Genomic DNA, 22722 nt, shown 5'->3' with positions numbered 1-22722 from the left:
ATCAGAAGGAAGGAGAGGAGGACCTTCCCTATCAGTGGACTTGGGGAGGGGCATGCATGAAGAAGGGGAAGAGAGGGTGGGATCGGGAGGGGAGGAGGGTGGGGCTTATGGGAGGATACAAAGTGAATAAAATGTAATTAATAAAATAAAATAAATTGTTCTGATAAAATCAGCTTTCTGAAAGAGGTAAGGAGGAGAAAATGAAGAAATAAAGTTGAAAAATGAGAAGTAGAAATGGCTATTTCAAGACTATTTGCTATGGAATAGAGGAAAAAGAAAGTGGTTTTCTAAGAAGGTATATGAAAATTTAAAGGAGTTGTTTGGTTCTCAAGATAGAGGTTGTCATTATGTCATGTTTGCTACTGGAGTCATCTAAGAGAATTTGACAAATTCCACTCTACAGGAAGAAGAAAAGGTTACTACAGAGGTCTGCTATGCTAGGGCAAACTGGGTGCATGGACCCTGAGCTCAGAGAGATGATGGAAATAGTGTGATTTGCTAACAGAAGCAGGCAAAAAGCACAAGCTGATAAGGTAAGGAAGAAGACTGAATAGCAGGAAGGAGAGAAAGTTCCTCTCAAATACAATTGTTTGTTTTGTTTTGAGCAGGAAAAAAAAAACGAAACAAAATAAAAAACAGAGTTCTGGGGTTTACCAGTTTCCATAGAAGGGAATTTGCATTGGAGTGACTTTAACTACGTAATACTTCAGTAAATTTACAGGGGAGGAATTCTTCTCTGCATTGCAACCACTGAGCTAAGTAACAAGAGATATAAAAATGCTAATCAGAAGGTAGTGTGCTTGGAATTAAGATTTCTGAGAAAATAATGATCCTTGCAAATGAGAAAATCAAAGTGTGAGGAGGCCTGGGTTGGATGGTTCTGCTGAAAACTCAAAAACCTGGTAAGGAAAGTTGGCTACTGGAATTCAGATGATGACAGTCCTCCAAACAGCCATGTGTATAAGGCTTAGTCCCCAATGAGGTGCTCTTTGGAGGTGCTGTGGATCTTTAGATTGTGGGCTTGCTGGAGGTACTTAGGTAGCTGAGGTTGTGTTTTTGAAGGAGACTGTAGGATTCTGGCTTATTTCTCTTTGATTTCTCTAACTTAAGGTCATGTTACACCATGTGCCTCTGCTGTGAGTTTTTTATCTTCCCAGAGGTCCAAAAAATAGGATCACTCTAATGGACTTAAAGTTTCAAGCCATGAGCCAAAATAAAACTTCTCTCTTTAAAAGCTAACCGTCCTTTAATGTTTTGTTGTAGTGAAGGAAAGCTGACAACAACATGGTGGATGTGAAGAATGTGAGTGGAGTCAGATACAAAAGTCTTCAGTGACTGAGAATTTAAAACAGCACAGTGACAAACAGGAGTGTCTACATTACATTGCTGAAGCAGGGCCCCAAGATTGAACTGGTTTTCAATGGAGAAAGAAGTGTAAAAAACTTAGATGTTGTGTAGTGAAGGGGCTTCCATAGGCTAATATGTCTGAATACTTGGTCTCCAGTTGATGGAATTGTCTGAGAAGGATGGGGAGGTGCCTCCGTGTTGGAAGAGTTGTGTTACTGCAGTTCAACTTCGAGGTTTCAAAAGCCCGTGCCATTCCTGGTCAGCTCATTGGTCCTGGTGCTTGTGGACAGAGATGCAAGCTGTCAGCTACCGATCCAGTACACTCTCTGCCTGCTTCCATGCTCTCTGCCATGACATCATGAACTCTAACCCTCGGAAACCATGAGCCCAAGTTAAATGCTTTCTTCTATAAATTGTATTGGTCATGGTGTTTTATCACAGCAACAGAAAATTCACTAAGACAGAAAATCAGTCCTCTTTCCACCCTGAGGCTGCACTAACTGCTCGTCTTGGTTTTACAGAGTCAGAAGGAGCAGTATCCCCTGAGATACAGGCTATTTTCCATCACAGGGAGAAGAGAGAGAAACAGCCAGAGACCAAGTGGAGCTGATGAAGTTTTTTTTTTTTCAGTGACAGTAATGAGTTTGAAGAGAAAAATGGTGAATGGAGTATTGATTCAAGTCAAAGTCTGAACTGAAACACATGGGATGAGAAGGTAGGTGGTGAGCATGAGGAAGCTGAAGCTTTTGAAGATGAGAATGAAGAAGATGAGAATGAGCAAGGACGGTGTTGAGAGTTGCCAGGTGTAATCCATGTAGTACACGAATGAATGGCTGGAGGAACACTTCAGGGTTTGCCCGGACACCTCCGCTGGATGGCGTACTAAGTAAGTCCACAGTCCTCAGATAAGGTGATCAGCAAAACAAAGACCAGAACCAGAAGTTGGGTGTGCGGCTGGAGAGGTGGCCCAGTGAGCTCTGGAGTCACCTGCACTCACATGCATAAGCCCACATACCGACACACAAATACATATTACATATATATGTATATGTGTGTATGTGTGTAATTTAAGATGACAAATAACTAAACACTTTTTAAACAATAACATAGGCCAGTAGAACACAAACACACCCTTTTATTCAGAAAGCTTGTCTTTCTGAATATATATTTATAACTATGTGTGTGTATGTGTATAATTTAAAATGACAAATAACTAAATGCTTTTTAGACAATACAATAGCTTAAGCCAGAGGAACATCAACAAATGCACCGCTTCATTCAGAAAGCTTGTCTTTAAGATTTCACCTGCATCACACACACACACCACAGACCCCAGTCCCAACAACTGGCTCTTATCATAAAGACACAGAGCAGAGAGAAGTAAGGCAATTTACTCTCTAAAGTGCTTGTCTGTCAACATCCTTCCTTAAGCCTTGCATGGGGAGACGGAGTAGAAACCTTTTTTTTCTTGACAGACACATATTTCAGCTATAGAATTTGGATGTAGCAAAAGCGTGTAGAGAATTATAAACACATGCCAAAACTGAAGGCTTTGTTTGTGAAGACTTATCAGAGAAGGAAATGCAGAGCTTAGACAGAAGGATGGGACAGTTAAATTGTGGAGCTTAACTATAGACAATAACTCCAATGCCAACCCAATTAACTGGTTTCGTTATATAATTTCATAACATCTTCTGAGTGTGAGAAACATAGGAATCACAGAAGCAGGGAAACAAGGATATCTTAGATGTGGTGTCAGTAGAGAACAAGTGACTATATATATATATATATATATATTGACAGTCATCACAAAAACAAATAGCGCAGAAGTGAAGGCGCGCGGAACACCTGGGTGCTTTATAACAACGATTATTCTATCAATAGACGAAAACCTCTCAGGAACCACCTGCCGATGGATTCTCAGCAATTTTCTGCCAAGGACACACAGGTCATTTATTACAAAAAGAATCTGAGGAAAAACTACAAATTGTCAGAATGGTTCTAAAGAGCTAAAGGACTTGTGTCAAGGCTGTTTATTGTTTTAAATAAAATCATTACAGCCGGAATTCCAACTGCTTGGACCCAAAATACGTTACCTGACTTAATTATCCTATGAATACAGTCTAGAAATTTTGGGGGTCTACCTCTTTAGTCATCACTACATTTTAGCTTCACCTTTACCAACCTTTTTGATGACCTGGTTCTGAGCAATTTATGCTGCTAGTCAACACTGCGCTGAGTGTTTGTGAAAGACGTAGCACTCACCCTCTTGAAACTCACAGCTTATCACAGGATTTCATTAAGATTATGCAGTAACGCAGGACACAGGCTAACCTGACATGCATATATGTGTATCTGATTATACACATGTGTATATGTATATACTATGTGTCCATGGACATACAGGCAGGCACTCACATACTGCAGCTGTAATGCTGAGGGCTTGGGTGTTCCAAGGCTTTCCCTGAGGCCCTGATGTGTGGAGAAGCAACACTGTCTCTCTTCTAAAGGGAGCAATATGCTTGGTAGGGCTGGTAATATGCTTACATGAGCAACCTGCTTCCACAGGGAACCAGGCTCCTATTCAGATGGGCTACCAAATGTCCTGGGCACTATCAATCCCTACAAAAGCCACTGGAAGCAAATATTCAGATAACCATCAGGTTTCGAGATGTACTTTCTCCTCCAAGAAAGAAAGCAGCAATTAGGTGAGGACTGGGGTCACCACTTAAGCGTTACTCTCTGTCATCTGGAGTTCTGGGGGACGTGGCTGTGGCTCTGAGCCCCGGGCTACAGCTCTTCTAAGGAGAAGGAAAAGACCTAGAGGTCTGTAGCACCCCATCCTTGTCTGAATGAACAATGAATTATGGGACAGCCCAAACCCCCTAGGTTAGAGAAGAGAAAGCAGATGCTAGGCAAAAGAGAAAAGAGAAAAGGAAAAGTAATGTGAACAAATGTGGCAGGCAGCAAGCAGGACTGTTAGGAGACAGTACCCTGGCATCCACTGCTGGAGGGTGCCCACATGATGAGCACAAAGGATGGGACATAACTGCCTTTAAACACAGGCTCATCCATTCATGGTAAGTGAAGGTGAGGATGGCGCTAAGGCAGCAGGAGCTAGGAACCCTGAGCTGTCCCTTATAATCGCATTATAATTACAAAAACAATTGCATGTATACATAAAGTAATACAAGTCAAGCACAGAAAGAGAAATGCCATCAATCTGATTTACATGGAAAATATGAAACATTATTTCATAAAATAAGGGTAGGATGTTGCTTACAAAAGGTTGAGAACAATGCGAGAGGTAGGTGATGTGCAAAGGCATTGGGGTACGAGTTAGAGTCAGGCAAGAGAAGGAAACTGGTGTGCTTTGCACAGGGGGGTGATTATAGGTAATGCTGATCTGGCACACATCTCATAAAGCCAGAAGAAACGTTTGAGGAGGTAAAGACAGCCAATTTGATTTAAAGATTATACAGTATATGTATGTCTTAAAATGTTGTATGTTACTTCATCAGTATTTTTATCATTTATGTTTCAAATTTTAAAATACATTTAATTTGAAAGAGTATTGGTAGAAAGGCTTTTTGTAATACCCTAAAATATACCACTCATCGTAGAATATTAAAAAAAGAACTAGGATATATTCACTGTAATATACAGATCCATAAGAATGAGGGGATTATAGCCACATGCAACAATGGAAAGGATATTCCCAAATAATGTTCAGCAAAGAGAAAACACAGAAACACATGTTCTGTGTTTCCATTCAGCAGAGTTAAAAGGCCAGCTTGATGTTAGAAGTCAACAGTGTTCATACATGAGGTGTAGGGTGGGGATAAGAGGGAAGAGTCAGGTCATGGGAGAGACTATCATTACTTCATCTGCTTCCTTGAACGTGCTCACTCCTCAAATATCCACTGCACTACACATTTGCGACTTGTGTATTTTTCTAGATGCACTTTATCTGACAGATTAAGAGGTTTTAGTTTACTTTTGTTTGTATGTTTCTTACATAGGAAAAAATATCAATGGTGCCTCTACTCTACAAAGCTCAATATGAACATCAAAAATGATCATTTGGGCTGGAGATATGGCTCAGTGGCTAAGACTACTGGCTGTTCTTCAAAGGACCAGTGTTTGATTACCAGAACCCACATGGCAGCTCATAGCCATCTGTAACTATAGTTCTAAAGGATCCAATGCCCTATGCCCTCTTCTGGCCTCTGTGGGCACAAGACTTGCAAAAGCAACACAGCCATACATGCACGCAGAACAGCCACACACACAAAATACAATAATAAAAAGTTTAAAAGGTTGTAAGGCCAGCAGTGTCTTGAATCTGTTAAATATACGAGAGCAAAACATTTATACTCAAAACGGGGAATAAAAATCATTAGTCACCTTTGGGATCAACCAGTTAGAGCATCAACTGACCAATTCTGAAAACTGAAGAAAGGGAGAAAGGGGGGAGGGGAGAAGAGTAGGTAGAAGAGAAGGACGAAGGGAAGGAGAAGAGAGAGAGGGAGGGAGGGAGATTACACTGCCTTTCCCATTTGAATTATTTTTCAGGGTAATAAATGGCTGTCGTAAGAACATTAGAGCTGAAGCAGCTCATATAGTAAATGCAGAAGGAATAATAGAATTAGGGGAAAGCCATTCTGCTGACACGGTAGGAAATACACAGCACTAAACAACCTGAAACCACTCACAGAATGCTGTGCGAAAGGCCAGTGTATAGGGAATAGTGAAGATAAAAGAGCGAATTAAAACAATCCGATGCATGCAATCAACCACATTTGGCATGTGAAAAATATATAGTACAAGACACCTGATTTTAAAAACGGCATAGAAAGGGGAAGGGTGGGAACTCGGCGATCTAAACCAAATTAATTTGCAGTTTCCCTTGAATGTGGACCCAAACACACCAGTTATTAAAAGATATAATTAGATAATGCAGGCCCTTTAACCTGGCCTGGATGTTAGATACCATCAAAGATTGATCGGTAATGTTTGGTCGCTATGTTCTCCTTAAAGCCGTTCTCTGTTAGAGATATTTATTGATGGTGAGACGCACTTGGTATTGCAGGGAAGTGGTAGCTGTGCAGAACTTGGGGAGCTAACTGTCAGCAGGCATTGCCATGCCTCCACGTGACCACTGTGGGTGTCTGTGGCTCAAAGACTTACCCCATCCTTCGCTTTCACCAACAGATCGAAGGTGCTGGGATCCCTTTCCCTGTCTACATCCTGAGACACACAGATGCGTCCATCCTGAGGGCCGATCTGGAATGCCGAAGGTGCCTCGTGGCTCTGGAACCCATCGTAAAGAGAATACTCGACTAAGCCGTAGAGCCCTGCGTCTGCATCCAACGCCGTTACCTGTAAGACAGGAGGGAGGTCAGCGAAGCCGCAACCGTGCCCCACACCAGCCATGTTTCACCTGGGCGGGAATCATGACGCTTCGCACAGCTGAGATGTCCCCTAGGTGGCCCAGAAAGCAGAGCTCTGGTTTGGCTCTCTTCTCTCCTGCTTCCCTGCCTGACAAGTCTTCAACCTCTCTCTCCTCCCTGGAGAACTCTTCTTTTCACTTTCTTGGCCCACTCCAATTAAAAGTCCGAGGTCTCTCAGTCCAGCCATGCTCTTATTTCCTTTCACTATACCCAAGTCTAAACACAAGGCTTTATAAACAGTCCTATGGCTACAAAAACCTACAAGATATCTGTTGTTTCCCTCAATGTGTCAACCCAGTTTGAAAGCAACCGAATGAACACAAACAAACAAACAAACAAACAAACAAAAAGCAGGCAATAAAGGGAACAGGAAATAAATTTTTAGAACACCAATGCCAAAATTCACCCTAAAGGGGGCGAGTTCATCTCCCAGCCAGGTTTCCATCCGGAAAGATGGCCCAGCCAGAGCCCTCCATACATCTCTTGTCCAGTAGGCACAGAAGGGATAAAATGCCAGCCCCCCTTCACTCGTTAAAGAGAGAGTTCATGGGCACATAGTTAGAGCGACTCAGAAATTCGCTCTGTTCTTAGTTCATACACGATACTTTCGTAAGCAGTCTTGTGATCGACACAAGTAGAATTACAAAAACATTTATTTTAAATAATTACATTATGCATACAGCAGACACTCGAAACCGAAGGGGATGAAGGCTACAGCCCACAGAGAATGCCTAAAACCAAACGTGCCAGATGTTAAGCTCTGTGCTATGCGTGCACAGCAGGGGCCATGCAGCGCCATAAGGAAGTAACGATAACCAATAACCAGGCAAAGAAAATGTATGCCGGCCAAAGAGATGATGTGTCACTTCAGGTAGGAGGAAAGCAATCAGAGTAGCCATTACAGAGTAGCCAATACAGAGTAGCCATTCCAAATTTATACTTATTTATAGAATTTTCCTTTAACACTTTCAGACCAGCTGACTAGAGGCAAGTGAAATCGCAGAAAGAGAAACTACAGATAAAGCTAGAGGAACTTGTGTAATGTTACACTTGTCATGTGTAATGAGACACATGACAAGTCACACAAAATGTCACATAAAATTCCTAAACCTTCGGGTTCAATGTGATTCCTTTGATTTTTTTCTAGCCCAGCAACAGGAAACATTTAAGCAGCACTTACAGTCTAAGAGGATTCTTCATCAATATGATTTAAGGATTCATCTGACTCCTTGACTGCCACACTTCCCCAATGATACTTCAAAGATCCCCCAGAGCAGGTTCAATGACCAGTTCTTCACCAGCGTACTAGTTACAACATGCAGTTTTAAGCAGATAACTAGAATGTGACATTGGGGGTGTTTGGGTTGCATTCGTTAGTGTTTTCACAAGAATCCATTTTACTTAAAACAAGACAGACTCCATGACACTGGGCTACTGGCCCTGCCTGCAATGATACCCAAGTGCAAACGAAACGCCTTTCCTTCTTGGGTCTGGGCCCTTTCCATTTATCTTCACATCATCTGTCTCCCACTTCCCGGCAAAATCATTCATCCTCTGAAGCCAGCTAACATATTTAGGAGTTACTCTTTTTACTAGCTTGATGGAATCAGAAAATTCCCAAACCTCCCTGCTACAGAGGATTCACATCCAAATCCATTCGGTCTGTTCCACACTGACAGCTTTTAATAGCTGAGTAACCCCGTGTTCCCAAAGACAACAAGTACATCCTGTAAAGCCATGTGGTCTTCTCAATAATTTTGGCTGAATTAAATGATAAATGCAACAAACTGAATTCTAAAACCCATTCTCAGGTTTTAATGGCATGTATGACCAAGTATTTTGGCTCCCATGGAAATACGTGCCCTATTTCCACTCTACAGCTTTTTCTCATGGAGGCTTTTGGCAGAGAAAAATATAAGGGATCCAAAGTCGGAAAGAGTAGCAGGATTCAGTTTGTATTGATGGTTCAGCATCTGAGCTCAGTATAGAATGAGAGTGTGCACCCACCTGCTCTCTGCTAGAAATACTGACCTGCTGTTCTAGCAGCATAACCAAGCGCCTGGTAATAGATCTTGAATGCCTAGAGTTAACTTAGAATTGTTATGGGGCTGGCAATGCATAGTACTCGTTGACTGGTAGAAAATTTGAAAAGCAGAAAATGAAAACAGTTTCCTGAACACCTCAGCAGGAAATCTTGACGAGTTAGGAAGCTAGGCGACACAGCTCCTGATACAGAAGCCGGAAGTTGTGGTTGCTAGCACAGTCCGAAGGCTGAGAAGAACACTTGGAAGACCTGGGAGGGCTGAACCTCTGAACTCATCCCTTCAGCTGGTGCCAGCACACTTAGGCTCCTCCCTCTTCCCTCCAGGAAGACTCACTCACTCTTTCATGCTCAAAGTTGATGGGTTTACTTTAAATTTATTCTAACTCATATCTTTTCTCATTGAGTTTGATTTTCCACAGACTTAATGGAGACTTTAAGGAACTTACAAATTATCCACATGTAGATACGAAGTGCCCTTTTCCTGTGATGAGCTTCCTGGGAACTGGAGAACTCTTCCCGCCTTCCTCATGTTAATGTCAGGTTTCAGATAATGATTCCTCCATAAGAATGTGTCCTGCACACAGGGTATATACTCACTCATATAGACATGTAAATTAGGATAAACCTAGTAAAATCTGTACATCTAAAGAAACTAATCAAAAGAGAGGACCCTGACTAAAATGCTCAATCCCCATCCCGAAAGGCAAAGAGGATGGACATCAGAAGAAGAAGAAAACAGGAAACAAGCTAGAAACCCACCATGGAGGGTCTCTGAAAGGCTCTGCCCTGCAGACTATCAAAGCAGATGCTGAGACTTATGGCCAACTGTTGGGCAGAGTACATGGAATCTTATGTAAGAAGTGGGAAATAGTAGGTTATGGAGAGGACAGAAACTCCACAAGGAGAGCAACAGAACCAGAAAATTTGAACACAGGGGTCTTCCCAGAGACTCATAATCCAACCAAGTACCAGGCATGGAGATAACCTAGAACCCCTGCACAGATGTAGCCCATGGCAGTTCAGTGTCCAAGTGGGTTCCATAGTAATGGGAAGAGGGACTGCCTCTGACACAATCTGATTGGCCTGCTCTTTGATCACCTCCCCCTGAGGGGGGAGCAGCCTTACCAGGCCACAGAGGAAGACAATGCAGCCACTCGTGATGTGATCTGATAGACTAAGATCAAAAGGAAGGAGAGGAGGACCTCCCCTAACAGTGGACGTGGGGAGGGGCATGCGTGAAGAAGGGGGAAGGGAGGATGGGATGGGGAAGAGAGGGGAGGGGGAGGAGCTTATGGGGGATACAAAACGAATAAGGTGTAATTAATAAAAAAATAAAAAAGAATGTGTCCTGAAGACAACGTGAAAACATGGCCCTCCCGGGTTTGGGCTGAAAAGCGTCTAGAAAGCAAAAACGCTGAACTTGTTTTCCATTAGCCCCAACACTCATTCATACATGGTACTGAGGGCTGGCATGACTTCAGCATTCAGTTCACCAGACTAGTCTTCCAGTCTAGCCAAAGTGCTGGCAAGGACCACATGGCTTTAGAAGATTGTCTTTGGAAGGGTTGTCTTTGGAAGCCTATGGTTTCTCAATTGTTCGCAGCTGTGAGGGAAAAAAAGGCCTGGTCTGTGTGAGAAGGTCTCCTCAACAGTTGTGGTCAGCCTCTTGGTAAATCACATTTCTAGCCAGTCACATTACGAGAGATGGAGGGTGGCATCTTTTGGTAACGTTGCTTTTTACCTGCTCATTTAAATGGAGGAAGCTAAAAACAAACAACCAAACAACAAAAAACCCGGAGTCCCTTAAGGGGTTGGTGGGTTCAGGTGAAAACCTTTAGGTAACAATTTTAGGTGAAATTTAAGACTAAATAACTCACCTTTTGCCCCCTTACAACCTACAAAATTACTTCCATAGGCATATAGCAGTTTGAGTTTTGTTTGTTTGTTTTCTTTTCTTTTTCTTTTCTTTTTTTGAAACAAAGATTCTGACATACATGTGTCCACAGAATTTGAAACAGAAAAACACACACACACACACACACACACACACACACAAAACAAATTCTTCCATTTGAAGCACATAGCTGCCCACCAATCTACATCTAAAACAGTAATATTCCAGTGGAAGCTGGATCCAACATGGAGGAGCACAGTGATGCCAGCATGCCACTCTCTGAACACAGTTTTGGCAGGTTCCCTCACAACAAATCCTGCCTCACTGAGTTTTTAAGAGAGGTGTTGTCCCTTTCCGCCCTTATGCTCCGAGTCACCCATCAGCACAGCCAATCATTTCACCTCACGGAACCACCCCCTTCTCCCTGACATGCCTCAGTTGCCCTGCTGGTTCTGTGGTCTTTTCTAGGCCTATGGATGCTGAAGCGAATGTTTACATATCAGGACTGCTTCTCTTTTCACTCAATACTAACTACTTAAGACGCTGGTCCCCAAAAGATATGTTAGTGTCCTTATCCCATAGGACCGTGTCAAACCACCCTATAGGATCAAAGAATAGCCACTTATATAGCACAGTGGGGTTACACTTATCCTCGGGGTGAACCTTAGTGACAAGGGTCCTGTGAGAGAGGCAGAAGCAGACCGAAGGCAAAAGAGGAGGTGGTGACATGGTGACAGAAGCAGAAGCTGAGGGGATGTGGCTGAAGTCGGGCAGCAGCAATAGACCTGATGCAGGGACACAAAGAGAGGATTCTCCCCATGCCCCTCAGAGGAGCAGGGCCCTGCCAGAGCTAGGGGATGCCACCACCAGAAATGTGAGAAACCATCATTTTTGTTGTATCAAGCCACCCAGCTGTAACAGCAACTGTGGAGAGCTGACCCACTCCTGAGCGACCTTCCCACAGCACATCTCCAGAGGCTGCAGGGCAGGTTCTGATGCCTTTGCTGCAAGCACTGCCCCCTCTCTGCTAGAATTTAAGCCTGTGGCACATGTGACATTACCTCGCTCCTCGATGCATCTGTGGGCACCACAACACTGGCGCCCTCTTCACACAGAGAGGAACCATGAACACATCTTGAATGAAAGAATGAATCAAATGGTGTGTGTAAGATGCTATCATGGGGTCAGTCAGACGGGTCAGTGGATAAATATCCTAGCTGCCTGACAAACAAGCTTCATCCCCAGAACCCACATGGTAGAAATAGAGAAGAGCTGTGGCAAGTTGCCCTCTGATCTCCACATATGAACCTTGGCATGAACTAACTAAATTAATAAATATAAGAATAATAAGCAAAACAAAAAAACTAAAAAGATACAAGCATGAAGCAAAGTATGGGTGAGGTAGGAAGGAGTTTGTACCTCAGGCTAGCTGGGCTAGACAGTGAGTTCTAGGCCAGTATGAGTTACTTGGCACATAGCCAGACGTTGCCTCAAAAACACAATTAATTAATTAAGATAAGACGCAAGCACGCTTAAGAACAATTTTCTTTACTGTTCTGCTTGACCTCTGGGGGAAATGTATACTAATAAACTATTTCATGGCATTGATCAACTCGCAGTGAGGAACACTTTCTGTGTACACGTGTCTTTGTCTGCACATAGGTTTGTGCACGTGAACGCAATGCTCACAGAGGCCAGGAGAGGAAACCCTGAGAGTTGGTTGCTTGCTTCCTGGTTGGATTCTGGGAACTGGGCATGAGTCTGCCATAAGAGTAGTGCCCGCTCTTAACCCCTGAGCCATCTCTCCAGATACCAAGTTTTCATCCTGAAAAGTCTACTAATCAGTATAGAGATCTCAGACTAAAACCCATAATTTTCTGTTCAAAGCCATCACAATGTTACAATTAAAATCAAACAGGCAGAGGGCAAAGACAAATCTCACGGGAGGGATATGGAATAGGCTGGAAACAAACACATTTTGTCATGCTTTTTACAATGCATTTTCAAATATGTTGATACCAGCTATTAGATTTGGTAAATTGAATAGTCTCAGGGTATAGGCAAGGAATTACTATGACACATTTTATGCCTTAAATGTAAAATAAAATCAAGAAACTACTAATTCTACTGCTTGTTAATTGTCCTGCATCTTACTTTCCAAAACGTAACCAAACAACTGGGTCAGGAGGGTGACTTGTCCCGTGCCATTCTGCAAAACACGGAAAACAACATGGTCTATAAAAAGAACTGGCAGGCAGATCAATGAACCCAAAAGCACGGTCTTTGACAGATCCTGGTAAGACTACATTTTTTTTTCTACAATTACAAAGGAAACCACTAAGGAATTTGGGGTTGTCCACATAATTGCTAGAAAAATTGGCAAAGTACTTGGAGGGAAAAAGTCAAGTTTGATATTATCCTCATGTTGAAACAAATTCTACACAGATGTTAAGTGCAAATACTGAGATCATTTAAAGTATAAATATATATTTGGCTGGGCCTTAACACTGGAGAGAAATTTGAAGGTAAAAGGGGGGGGATTTCAAAACCAGATAAAACAATATTCATAAATCACAGGGGAAAACAGTCAAAACAATGAGTGTACATAAAGCAGTAAGCTGTAATGTGTACATAAAAAGTTTAAAGATAAACTATATGTGATATCTGTAACACATCTCACATACATGCAGGCACACAGGTACTCACACACATGCACACGCACACACATGCAGGCACACACAAGTAGAAATTAAAACTGTATATAAAATGTCTTTATTGGAAATGACTTAGGATCATCCCAAGTAAGCTATCCTTGAAACAGAAAGATACACATGCTATATATTCACTTATAAGTGGAAATTAGGAATATAATATATGATAAACATACTAAAATCTGTACACATAAAGAAGCTAAGCAAGAAGGAGGACCCTAGGTAAGATGCTCAATCCTCATTCAGAAAGGCAAACAGGACGGACATTGGAAGAGGGAGAAAACAGGGAACAGGACAGGAGCCTACCACAGAGGGCCTCTGAAAGACTCTACACAGCAAGGTATCAAAACAGATGCTGAGGCTCATAGCCAAACTTTGCACAGAGTGTAGAGAATCTTATGAAAGAAGAAGAAGCTAGAAAGACCTGGAAGGGACAGAACCTCCACAAGAAGAGCAATAGAACAAAATAAATCTGGGCACAGGGGACTTTTCTGAGACTGATACTCCAACCAAGGACCATTCATGGAGACAACCTAGAACCCCTGCACAGACATAGCCCATGGCATCTCAGTGTCCAAGTGGGTTTCCTAGTAAGGGGAACAGGGGTGTCTCTGACATAAACTCAGTGGCTGGCTCTTTGATCATGTCCACCTGAGGAGGGAGCAGCCTTACCAGGCCACATAAGAAGACAATGCAGCCAGTCCGGATGAAACCTGATAAGCTAGGGTCAGATGGAAGGGGAGGAGTTCCTCCTCTATCAGTGGACTTGGAGAGGGGCAGGGAAGAGATGAGAGAGAGAGGGTTGTATTGGGAGGGGGGCTACAGCTGGGATTCAAAGTGAATAAATTGTAATAAATAAAGTGAAAGTTAAAAAAAAGTCTGCATTGCTGTGATTACTTTCTAAAAGCCAACTCAAAGTAACAGGTAAAATATATGACTTATGTAATAAACTATCTCCAATGTAAAATTAAAAAAAAAAAAATCAGGACTGTAGAGATAGCCGAGGCAGTAGAGTTCTTGCTTGAACAAGGACCTGAGTTCACATCCCCAGCAGCCATGAAAAGCCAGGCGTGACAGCCTAAGCCTGTGATCCCGGCCCTGAGGAGAACAGATACGGGATGAGCCCCACACTGGGTTGGGGGGTAGGCACAGGACGATCTCCACACTGGGGATGGGGGAGGGACAGACATGGGACTATCCTGCACTGGGGGGAGGCAGGTACAGGACAATCCCGGGGCTTTGTGGCCAGCCAGTTTTGCTAGACAGTGAGTTAGCAAGTGAGTTAACCAGTTCAGGCTAAGTGAGAGACTGTGCCTCAAGAAAATACGGTAGAAAGCAATTGATCCTGGCACCTAACTTCAGCCTCTGGCCTGCACATACAGGAGAAGACACATGCACATACATGAACACAAACACAGGTGCATGCATGTGTGTGTGTGTGTGCGCATGCACACACGTGTATACACACAAAGAAAAACTAAATGTTATATGATCTGTGTAAATAAACTATTTTGTTTGTAATTCAGTATTTTTCTGACTTTTCAAAGCATGACTGTGGAAGGAGAGCCGGGCACGGAAAATCAAACCCAAATAAACTGGTAATTCGTAGGCATCTGCCCCTGTTTATTTGGCCAACATGAGAGTCTCTTCCCAGCATTTCATTCCTGAAAAGCCACAGAAGGATAGATGTGAAGGAGTCACAGGGCTGAGAACACTAGCATTTCTTTCTGTTTGCTTTTTAGGCCTTAGGAGAATGACCCCAGAGCCTCACGCATGCCAAGCAAGTACTCGACCACTGAGGTAGATCTCCACGGCATGCTTCAGTGTACTGTGGTGGGCATCAGCAAGACAGCACCCCTCAAGCCGCAACACCACAATGGTCCTTTGGTCTTTAGATTGTCCATCTTGCCTTGCACTCTAGAACCACAAAGAGACACCCTGAAGAATTCATAGTGTAGAGCTTGGAAAAGGAGACATCATACTCAACAGAAAAAAACGAGTTTTAAAAACCCAAGTAAGGAAAATTTCTCCAAGGATGTGGCCAGGTTTATTTTCATATGCCTCTGTAGAAGACAAAGGACAGGTCAGGGGAGAAAGCTCAGGCAGGCCCCTCCCTGAAGCGGAAGCTTCTGGTTTCTTTGAAGACTGAGTCTTGTCACGTGACATGACGTCTTCCCCAGGTTGGCTTGTGAGAGGGCACGTGGTGTTTTGCTGTGAACTCCCACATACGAGGGACATGACTTTGGTGAGCTGAGAACATCCATGGGTGGACTCTGAAAAGAAGACATATGTAAAGACCCACAGGAAGTGAGACATCACTTTTTGGATTGACATTGCTGTGCTGATCTTCATGCTTCAACACTTGACTGCACAGAGAGAAACATTCTAGAGAGCTTCTCCAGACAACCCAACTGAGCCTTTGTTGACTTCGTGTTGCTACTTGCTGTTGGCCTTTGGACTGGACTGCTGATATCCTGACAACTGAGTCTGGTAATCCCCTAACAACCCACCGACTCTGATCAGCAGGAAGTAGTTAAAAGCAGACTACAGCCCTTTTCCCTACTAGTCTCCTACCTAAGATTTCAGGGGGTTGGAAGGGAGGTAGAGGTACTCAAGAACCCTAAATAAAACAGGTTTGGTGAAAAACATAAGCCAACATCTCCCCCGACTTCTCAGCACCTTTGGATGGAACCAGATGGGTTGGACAGCACTTCATGTTCTGGAGCGCCATGTGTCCCCAGCAGAGGACAAGCAGCAGATTCTGCTCTCCCTGTCTTCACCTGTGCTTCCAGGACAACACCAGAGCCAAGCGGATTGGGCCACCACACTGGGTCATGTGACCTGCTGGGAGCACGAGCTCTCTGCCTTCTGCAGGTGCCCTAGCTCAGGACAGAAGGCTGACTGTAACTTCGCTTCTTCCACAGAAAATAAAAACGGGACAACACACTGCACTGCTGGCAGGTGTTCTCTCTCGGGCAGAAGCACGGAAAATGTTCACTTCTCAAATGATGTTTTTGTACAGTTTGACTGAGATATCTTCCACTTGTAGACCCAAATTAACTCCTATGTTCTGTGATTCTTAAGCGCCATCCTCTCCTGATCTACCCACAGGGGACAGCCTGAAGCACCTGTAAGGTCCACAGAAAAGAGCTGGATTTTGGAAATTTCCCCCAAAGGATTCATGTTTATGCTTCCCTTTGGAGAATGATGATCATAAATTTGAATCATATAAACTTGGCTTTTAGCCCTGTTGCTACTACTTGTGTTTTGAGAAGCAAGGGGACACCATAGGTTTGAGCAGAGAGGTCCTCACCATGAAGGCTGTAGTCCAGGAAAAAAAATCACAGATAGGGCAGTCTAAACTCAGGTGGAATCTGCTGGCTTGAAAAGTCCCAATGTAAAAGACCATGGCTAGGAAGGCAAGGTAATGTGCACAAGACAAACTTTGGGGTTGCAGAGGTGACTCGAGCCTTCTAGAACACAGCTAACAGCTCCAGAATTCACATCTGTTTGGAAACTTGAGCTCACTTTAGCAGTTCTGTTTCTTGGAGAAAGAACCATGGCAACATGGGGGCACAGCTCTGCCTCCACTCCGTCACTTATGCAGACCCATGCATTCTTTACAAACACACTGCTGTGTTATTTCTATCAACTTTCTGATTATGAAGAGGTGTAAGAAACATGCTCAACTGTCAGGGAAGCCAACTGCTGCTTCTCCTGACTAACAGGGCTGTTCCTAATGCAGGGAATACAGGGCCTGTGTCAGCTCTACACATGCGCATGGTGTTTTAGTCTGCTTCCAGGAACCACATTCTTCCCGATTCCACCTCACTATTATATTTCAACTTTTTGTTTCTTTCATTTTCTTTTTCTTTCCTTCTTTTTTTTTGACAGGGTCTCACTATGTAGTTCTGACTATCCTGGAATTCAGTATGTAGATCAGGCTGTCCTCAAACTACCCACCTGCCTTTGTGTCCCAAATGCTGTTCTCTTTGTTCCTTTAATTTTATTTTCTTCTTACTAAATTTTGTATAGTTTTGCTAATGGTGTCATATGATTTTGAGAATAGACTAAAACATATTATATGGTATATAAATAGACAATAGAAATGGATATCATATTCTGCCTTAATTAATGTTCTGTTGCATTGAGGAGACCCCATGACCAAGGCAACTTATCAAGGAAGTATTTAACTGGAAGCTTGCTTACAGTTTCTGAGTGATCATGGCAGGGGGAGTATGGCAGTGGGCAGGCATGGTTGGAACAGCAGCTGACAGCTTACACCTGATTCAAAAGTTGCCGGCAGAGAGAAGAGATTGGACCTTGCATGAGCTTTTAAAACTCCAAAAGCCCACTCCCAGTAACACACTTCCTCCCAGAAGACGAAGACCACATCTCCTCCAACAAGGCCACATCTAACCCTTCCCAAACAGTTCCAGTAACTGGGGACCAAGCTCTGAAATATAGGAATCTGTGGGGGCCATTCTCATTCAAACTTCCACACAGTAATAAACGCATTGTGATTGATTGCTGGCTGAGGAATGGGTACCTAGGAGACATTTAGGTGCAAAGACATTCCCTGTGTTATTCTAAACTCTTTTTCCAAGATAAACTGCGTGCAAAGCACATTTCTTACGAGTTAGACCCTTTCTATACTGCCTGGAATCACACTTATAAGAGTGTCTAGCTCATTTCATCACATTTCCTGTCAATAGCAAGACATGGAACTTTTGGTTGATGGGAAATGGGGTTTCCTATCCTAGTATATATTTAGGTGAGACAGAGAGGCTGTTTTAGATGAGCTACTTCTCAGCAGCAAGCCTGTATCCCAATGCCATCAATGATGCTCCAATGCTGATTCTGTCTAAAGTACCTTTTAAGCAAAACAGCGTATTCCTGACAGGAGTAATAGTCAACCTTCTATCACTGTGACAAAATAACTGGCAAAACTTTCTTAGAAGACAATACTGTTTGCCTTATGGTGTCTAGGTCTCAGCCCCTCATCTCTTGGCCCCATCACTTTGGGACCCCAAGATGGCTGAACATGGCAGGACAGAAGCTGTGGAGCAGAGCAAAGCTAGTGCAGGCAGATGGACTAGGGTGGCACCAAGAAGGCGTTGCCATCTGGATGAGGGTGAAAAGGCAGAGACTCCAGAGCAATGAGACAGAAGCAAGATCACTGAGTGGGAAGCGCTCTGACTCAGCCGCTCTCTTTCATGGAGATATGTCTGTGGTTTAAATGAGACTATGTGAATTGGGGACACTATTAATGACACAATACGTTGTTCAGAGTGCACAGCACATACTTGTCAAAATGTGCTCATAATCATTGGTTTAAACATGGAAGTTCTTAACTCTTGCTAGGTTGTATCTCCCGGAGAATCGCTCTGCTCAGCATTCTGTATACTCCAAGGAAAGTAGATGCGTCTAGAAAGTCTATGTGCACACGCTATCCTGACTTAAAGCTCTGGTACACGTATCTAACATCTGAGAAACCCTCAGAGAGGCCACCTTGTCTTCGTGTCCTCTGAGCGCCCACCACCACGTCTGTATCCTCACCCACCACGCTGGTTGACGGCTGTGTGTTTCTCTCATGGCTGATTCCCACTGTCCAGCACTGTTCCTGGGCCTGCGCAGACAGCAAGGGAAGATTCACTCCAAAGAGAACAGTTTTCTTCCTGCGGGTAGCTCTCTTCGCAAAGCAAGGTGCTCACATGCTCAATTTCTTCTCCTTGTGCCAGGATACTGTAGAAGTGCCAAAAAGTGTAGAAGTGCAGACAGCCATGTGCCCCACCCACCCTTCTAGCCTATAAAATGCTTTAGAAACTTTCCTGGGCAGATTTTCCTACCAGTGGAGATGCCAAAATTATTACACAGAAAAGTGGCAGCGGGTTTCCTGGAAAGTAGTCAAATACCCTAAGCAAAGAAATACAGAGAAGGAGGCAAGTGAGGTGGTGACCTAGAGGACAGAGGACAGGTGGTCCTGAGAGCTGCTCACGGAGGCAGGAAGTACTGCTGTGTGAATTGACAAAGCTTCCTGTGTGAGGAGAGTGCCAATACTTTTCATGTGCTTCCCTGCTTCCCTGTGCTTTCAAGAAGAAAGTTTCTATGAGCATTTTACAGGCTAAAAGGTGGGTGAGGTACACAGTTGCCCTTTGGTGTCTCTACAGAGCCCTGCGTGAGGAGGAGACATTGAGCATAGCCAGCTAAGGCCTTTCTGGGATTTTCTTTACAGATCTGCTTTAAATCATTGAGTTCATTCTCAAATACGGATTCTGAAGAGTAAGGAGAGAGAGGGAAAGATGGAAGCATAATTCCTGCTGTCTGAGAAGTGGTCCATTTCTGCTCCAGTAAAACAGGCGATTGTGGTCAGTGCATCCCAAGCCCATGCAACCCTTCTACTTCAGGAAGAGGCATTAGAATCCCATGGGGCCAGCACACAAAGGCGTATTCTCCAATCTGGTTTTACTGTAATCATAACAGCTCTGTAATTCCTGTTTCTTAGTGCCTGCTGCCCCAAGGCAAGCTGTGAACTCTGGAGGGAAGAAGCTTGTGCAGGGAGAGTGCTCCCAAAGGCATCCTTAACCCTTCTTTATGGTCTCTCCTCCTCCTTGCCCTTTAAATGCTAGTGTTCTGTCAAAATGCAAAGCCCACTGTTTCCCACAATCCCTTTTCCACGCTTTGCCTCCAGCACTTCTGTCTGCATAGAATTTCCTCCTTCCTCCACTTCAGTCTGATTATCTCTTGCTCATAATTACTTGTGTGACTAAGAACTCAGGGCGGCTCACCTCTAAGACTCCCCTCTCCTCAGCTGGAAGAATCTCCCCATCCTCTGAATTTTCAAATCACTTTCCTGTATCATCCTAATAGTGACCTTTCTGGATCTGATTTGTTTATGTGTCACAAACCCTGCTGCTCTATGAATTAACAGCTGGGGGGGGGGGGCGGGGAGTAAGAGCCATGTCTCTGGACATCCAAGAGGAGAGGAAAAAGGGTCTAAGAGGAGAAATGGGCTCAGAGAATGATGTACAGTAGAGCAGGACCCTGAAAAGTCCATAAAAGTCAGCATAGGGAAAGAACAAAAACAGTTACATGAGCGACTATTTATTAGGCAAAAACTTTTACATATGTTTTCAAATCCTCCTTAATCCACACATACCATCTGAACTAGGGCTTAATGACTGGTTATTTTTCCTATTTCTGTTCTCAACTTCTTTCATAAATTGAGCCAAAAGTCTGAAATAAAGTTAGTCTGTCTAGGTCTAGGATACAAATTCTACAGCCAAGAAGAGACCCCCACCCATTTGTGATTTCTGAAACTGACCCAATTTAGGAAATGGGCTTAGTTTAAATAAAATATAGCATCATTTAAAGTATAAAATTGCTTACTCTTCTTATGCATCTTACTAAATTGTTTTTTTCCTCACACAAACTTATGACAATCCTTCAGTTTCAAAATGACATCTCCTGGTGTCTAGACAATGCTTCTCTTTCATGGCCTCTCTCTTCTGCTCTTTAACTCTTCCAAAGGTAGACTTTACTTTGTATTAATAGTTTTGTTTTTAAGTCACCATTTCCATAAACCCATGTTTCACAGTTGCCAATTCTAAATCACAACTTCTCACAGCAAAAGTTTCTCAAAATGAGGGGATGGGAGAGGTGGCGGAAAAGTAATTTTCTCTTTTCTTTCATTCCTGCCAAACCCCAAGAAATAAATAATGAAAACTTAGCATATCAGGAGGCTGGCTCATATCTGCATTGGGTAGAACAAAACTGTATAGAATGAAGCAGCTAGTGAGAAAAGGAGGAAAAAAAAGATAAAAAGGGAGGGCAGGCCATGATGGCCCATGCCTTTAATCCCAGCACTTGGGAGGCAGAGGCTGGTGGAACTCTGTGAGTTTAAGGCCAGACTTGTCTACAGAGCTAATTCCAGGATAACCAAGGCTACACAGAGCCTTGAAAACCCAGAAAAGAAAAAAAGGGACCAAAGGATAAAAAAAAAGTGCCAAGGCCTGTGATGAAAAAGGAGAGGGTGGGTACAGGAGCTGATACATTTCAGTTTTCTTTGAGAAGAACTCTCATCAGAAACAGAATTGTCTACTTTCCTTTCCTTAAAGAACCTAAACTGTATATCCACAAGAGGTCTTAGACTATGATAAACGCCATCTGATTGGATAAACAACGAACATATTCCATACACTGATAGAACAGGGGTCTCAGACAGGAGTTTGAAGTCAGTCATTTATGAATTGAGTCAAATGAGGCTAATTGGAGGCCAACTGCCCCTTCTTGAGGTTCCTGTGAAGATTTAAAGGAATCAATGTACACAAGTAGCCGATGCCTGACCTGTAAGTACTCAATATGCTCAGTTATTATTACTAATTCTCAGTTTCCTTCCCACCATCATCTGTCCATCAAAACGGCAGCCCTTCTGTTGTCACACTATGTGGTTCCAGAATTCTCCTCCACAGAGCAATCCATCACCACTGGAGTCAGTGAGGCATATCCCAAACAATGTGCTGATAACACAGAGTGGCTTCAAAATTCATAGCTGATTCGTGGAAAATAAAGGTTATAGGGTTCTCATTTTTACAATACTATCCCGTGAGAACGATGCATTTAGCCATTCGCATTCCAGTGAGATTCAGAAGGACCCTGCCCAACCCTGCCTGCTGCCACCACAATGTTGTAGAGAAGGATCCTGCCTGCCTGCCCTGTCGTGCTACTTTACTGTGTAAAGAAATACACGTCTCAAATCTAAGGTGTAAGCTGATCGTGCTCACCCCAAACTCCTTAAGTTCTCTGCAAAACAGGGACAGTACAGCACAGATCTGCCCATCTGCACCCTGGCAGAAGGTTTAAAGAGACAGGCTCTCCTTTTACATCACCAAATTCATAGGCAAGACTGTGCTTTCCACTTGGATCTGCTTCCTGCTGGACGGACAGGGAATGGGAAACAGATGCATGGACACAAGTTCTCCGTGTATCTGCCTTTGGGGAGGACTGAAAACAGAAACAGGGCTGTAAATAGACTGTCATGCCTGGGAGAAACTTCCATTTTCCATTCTGGATTGATTTTAAATATGGTATCATTCCCAGAACAGTTAAGCACAGTTCAGCTTTAACCTACCCACCCTTCCCTGCTTTGATTTTAATCATTCCTCAAAATCAGATGGCATGCAAGATTCTGACATCGGAATCTTCCAAAAAATTAAAAATTAAAAAAACATCATAAGCACAAATCTGTTAATAGTTAGTGACAGTTTATATGGA

At 43.3% G+C, this 22722-nt stretch overlaps 1 protein-coding gene across 1 annotated transcript in view; it reads right to left on the bottom strand.

Moving 5' to 3' along the window:
* Dchs2 (dachsous cadherin-related 2) overlaps positions 1-22722 on the bottom strand; it is a 211934-nt gene that overhangs the window by 97637 nt on the left and 91575 nt on the right. Inside the window, exon 2 of the mRNA XM_060378495.1 lies at positions 6538-6729. Coding sequence (XP_060234478.1) covers positions 6538-6729 — 192 coding nt within the window. The remainder of the gene's footprint in view (positions 1-6537; positions 6730-22722) is intronic.

The sequence above is a fragment of the Meriones unguiculatus genome, chromosome 2 (genome assembly GCF_030254825.1).
Source record: "Meriones unguiculatus strain TT.TT164.6M chromosome 2, Bangor_MerUng_6.1, whole genome shotgun sequence".
Classification (NCBI taxonomy): Eukaryota; Metazoa; Chordata; class Mammalia; order Rodentia; family Muridae; genus Meriones; species Meriones unguiculatus.
Note: the sequence above shows the minus strand (reverse complement) of the source record. Positions and strands in the feature narration are given on the sequence as shown.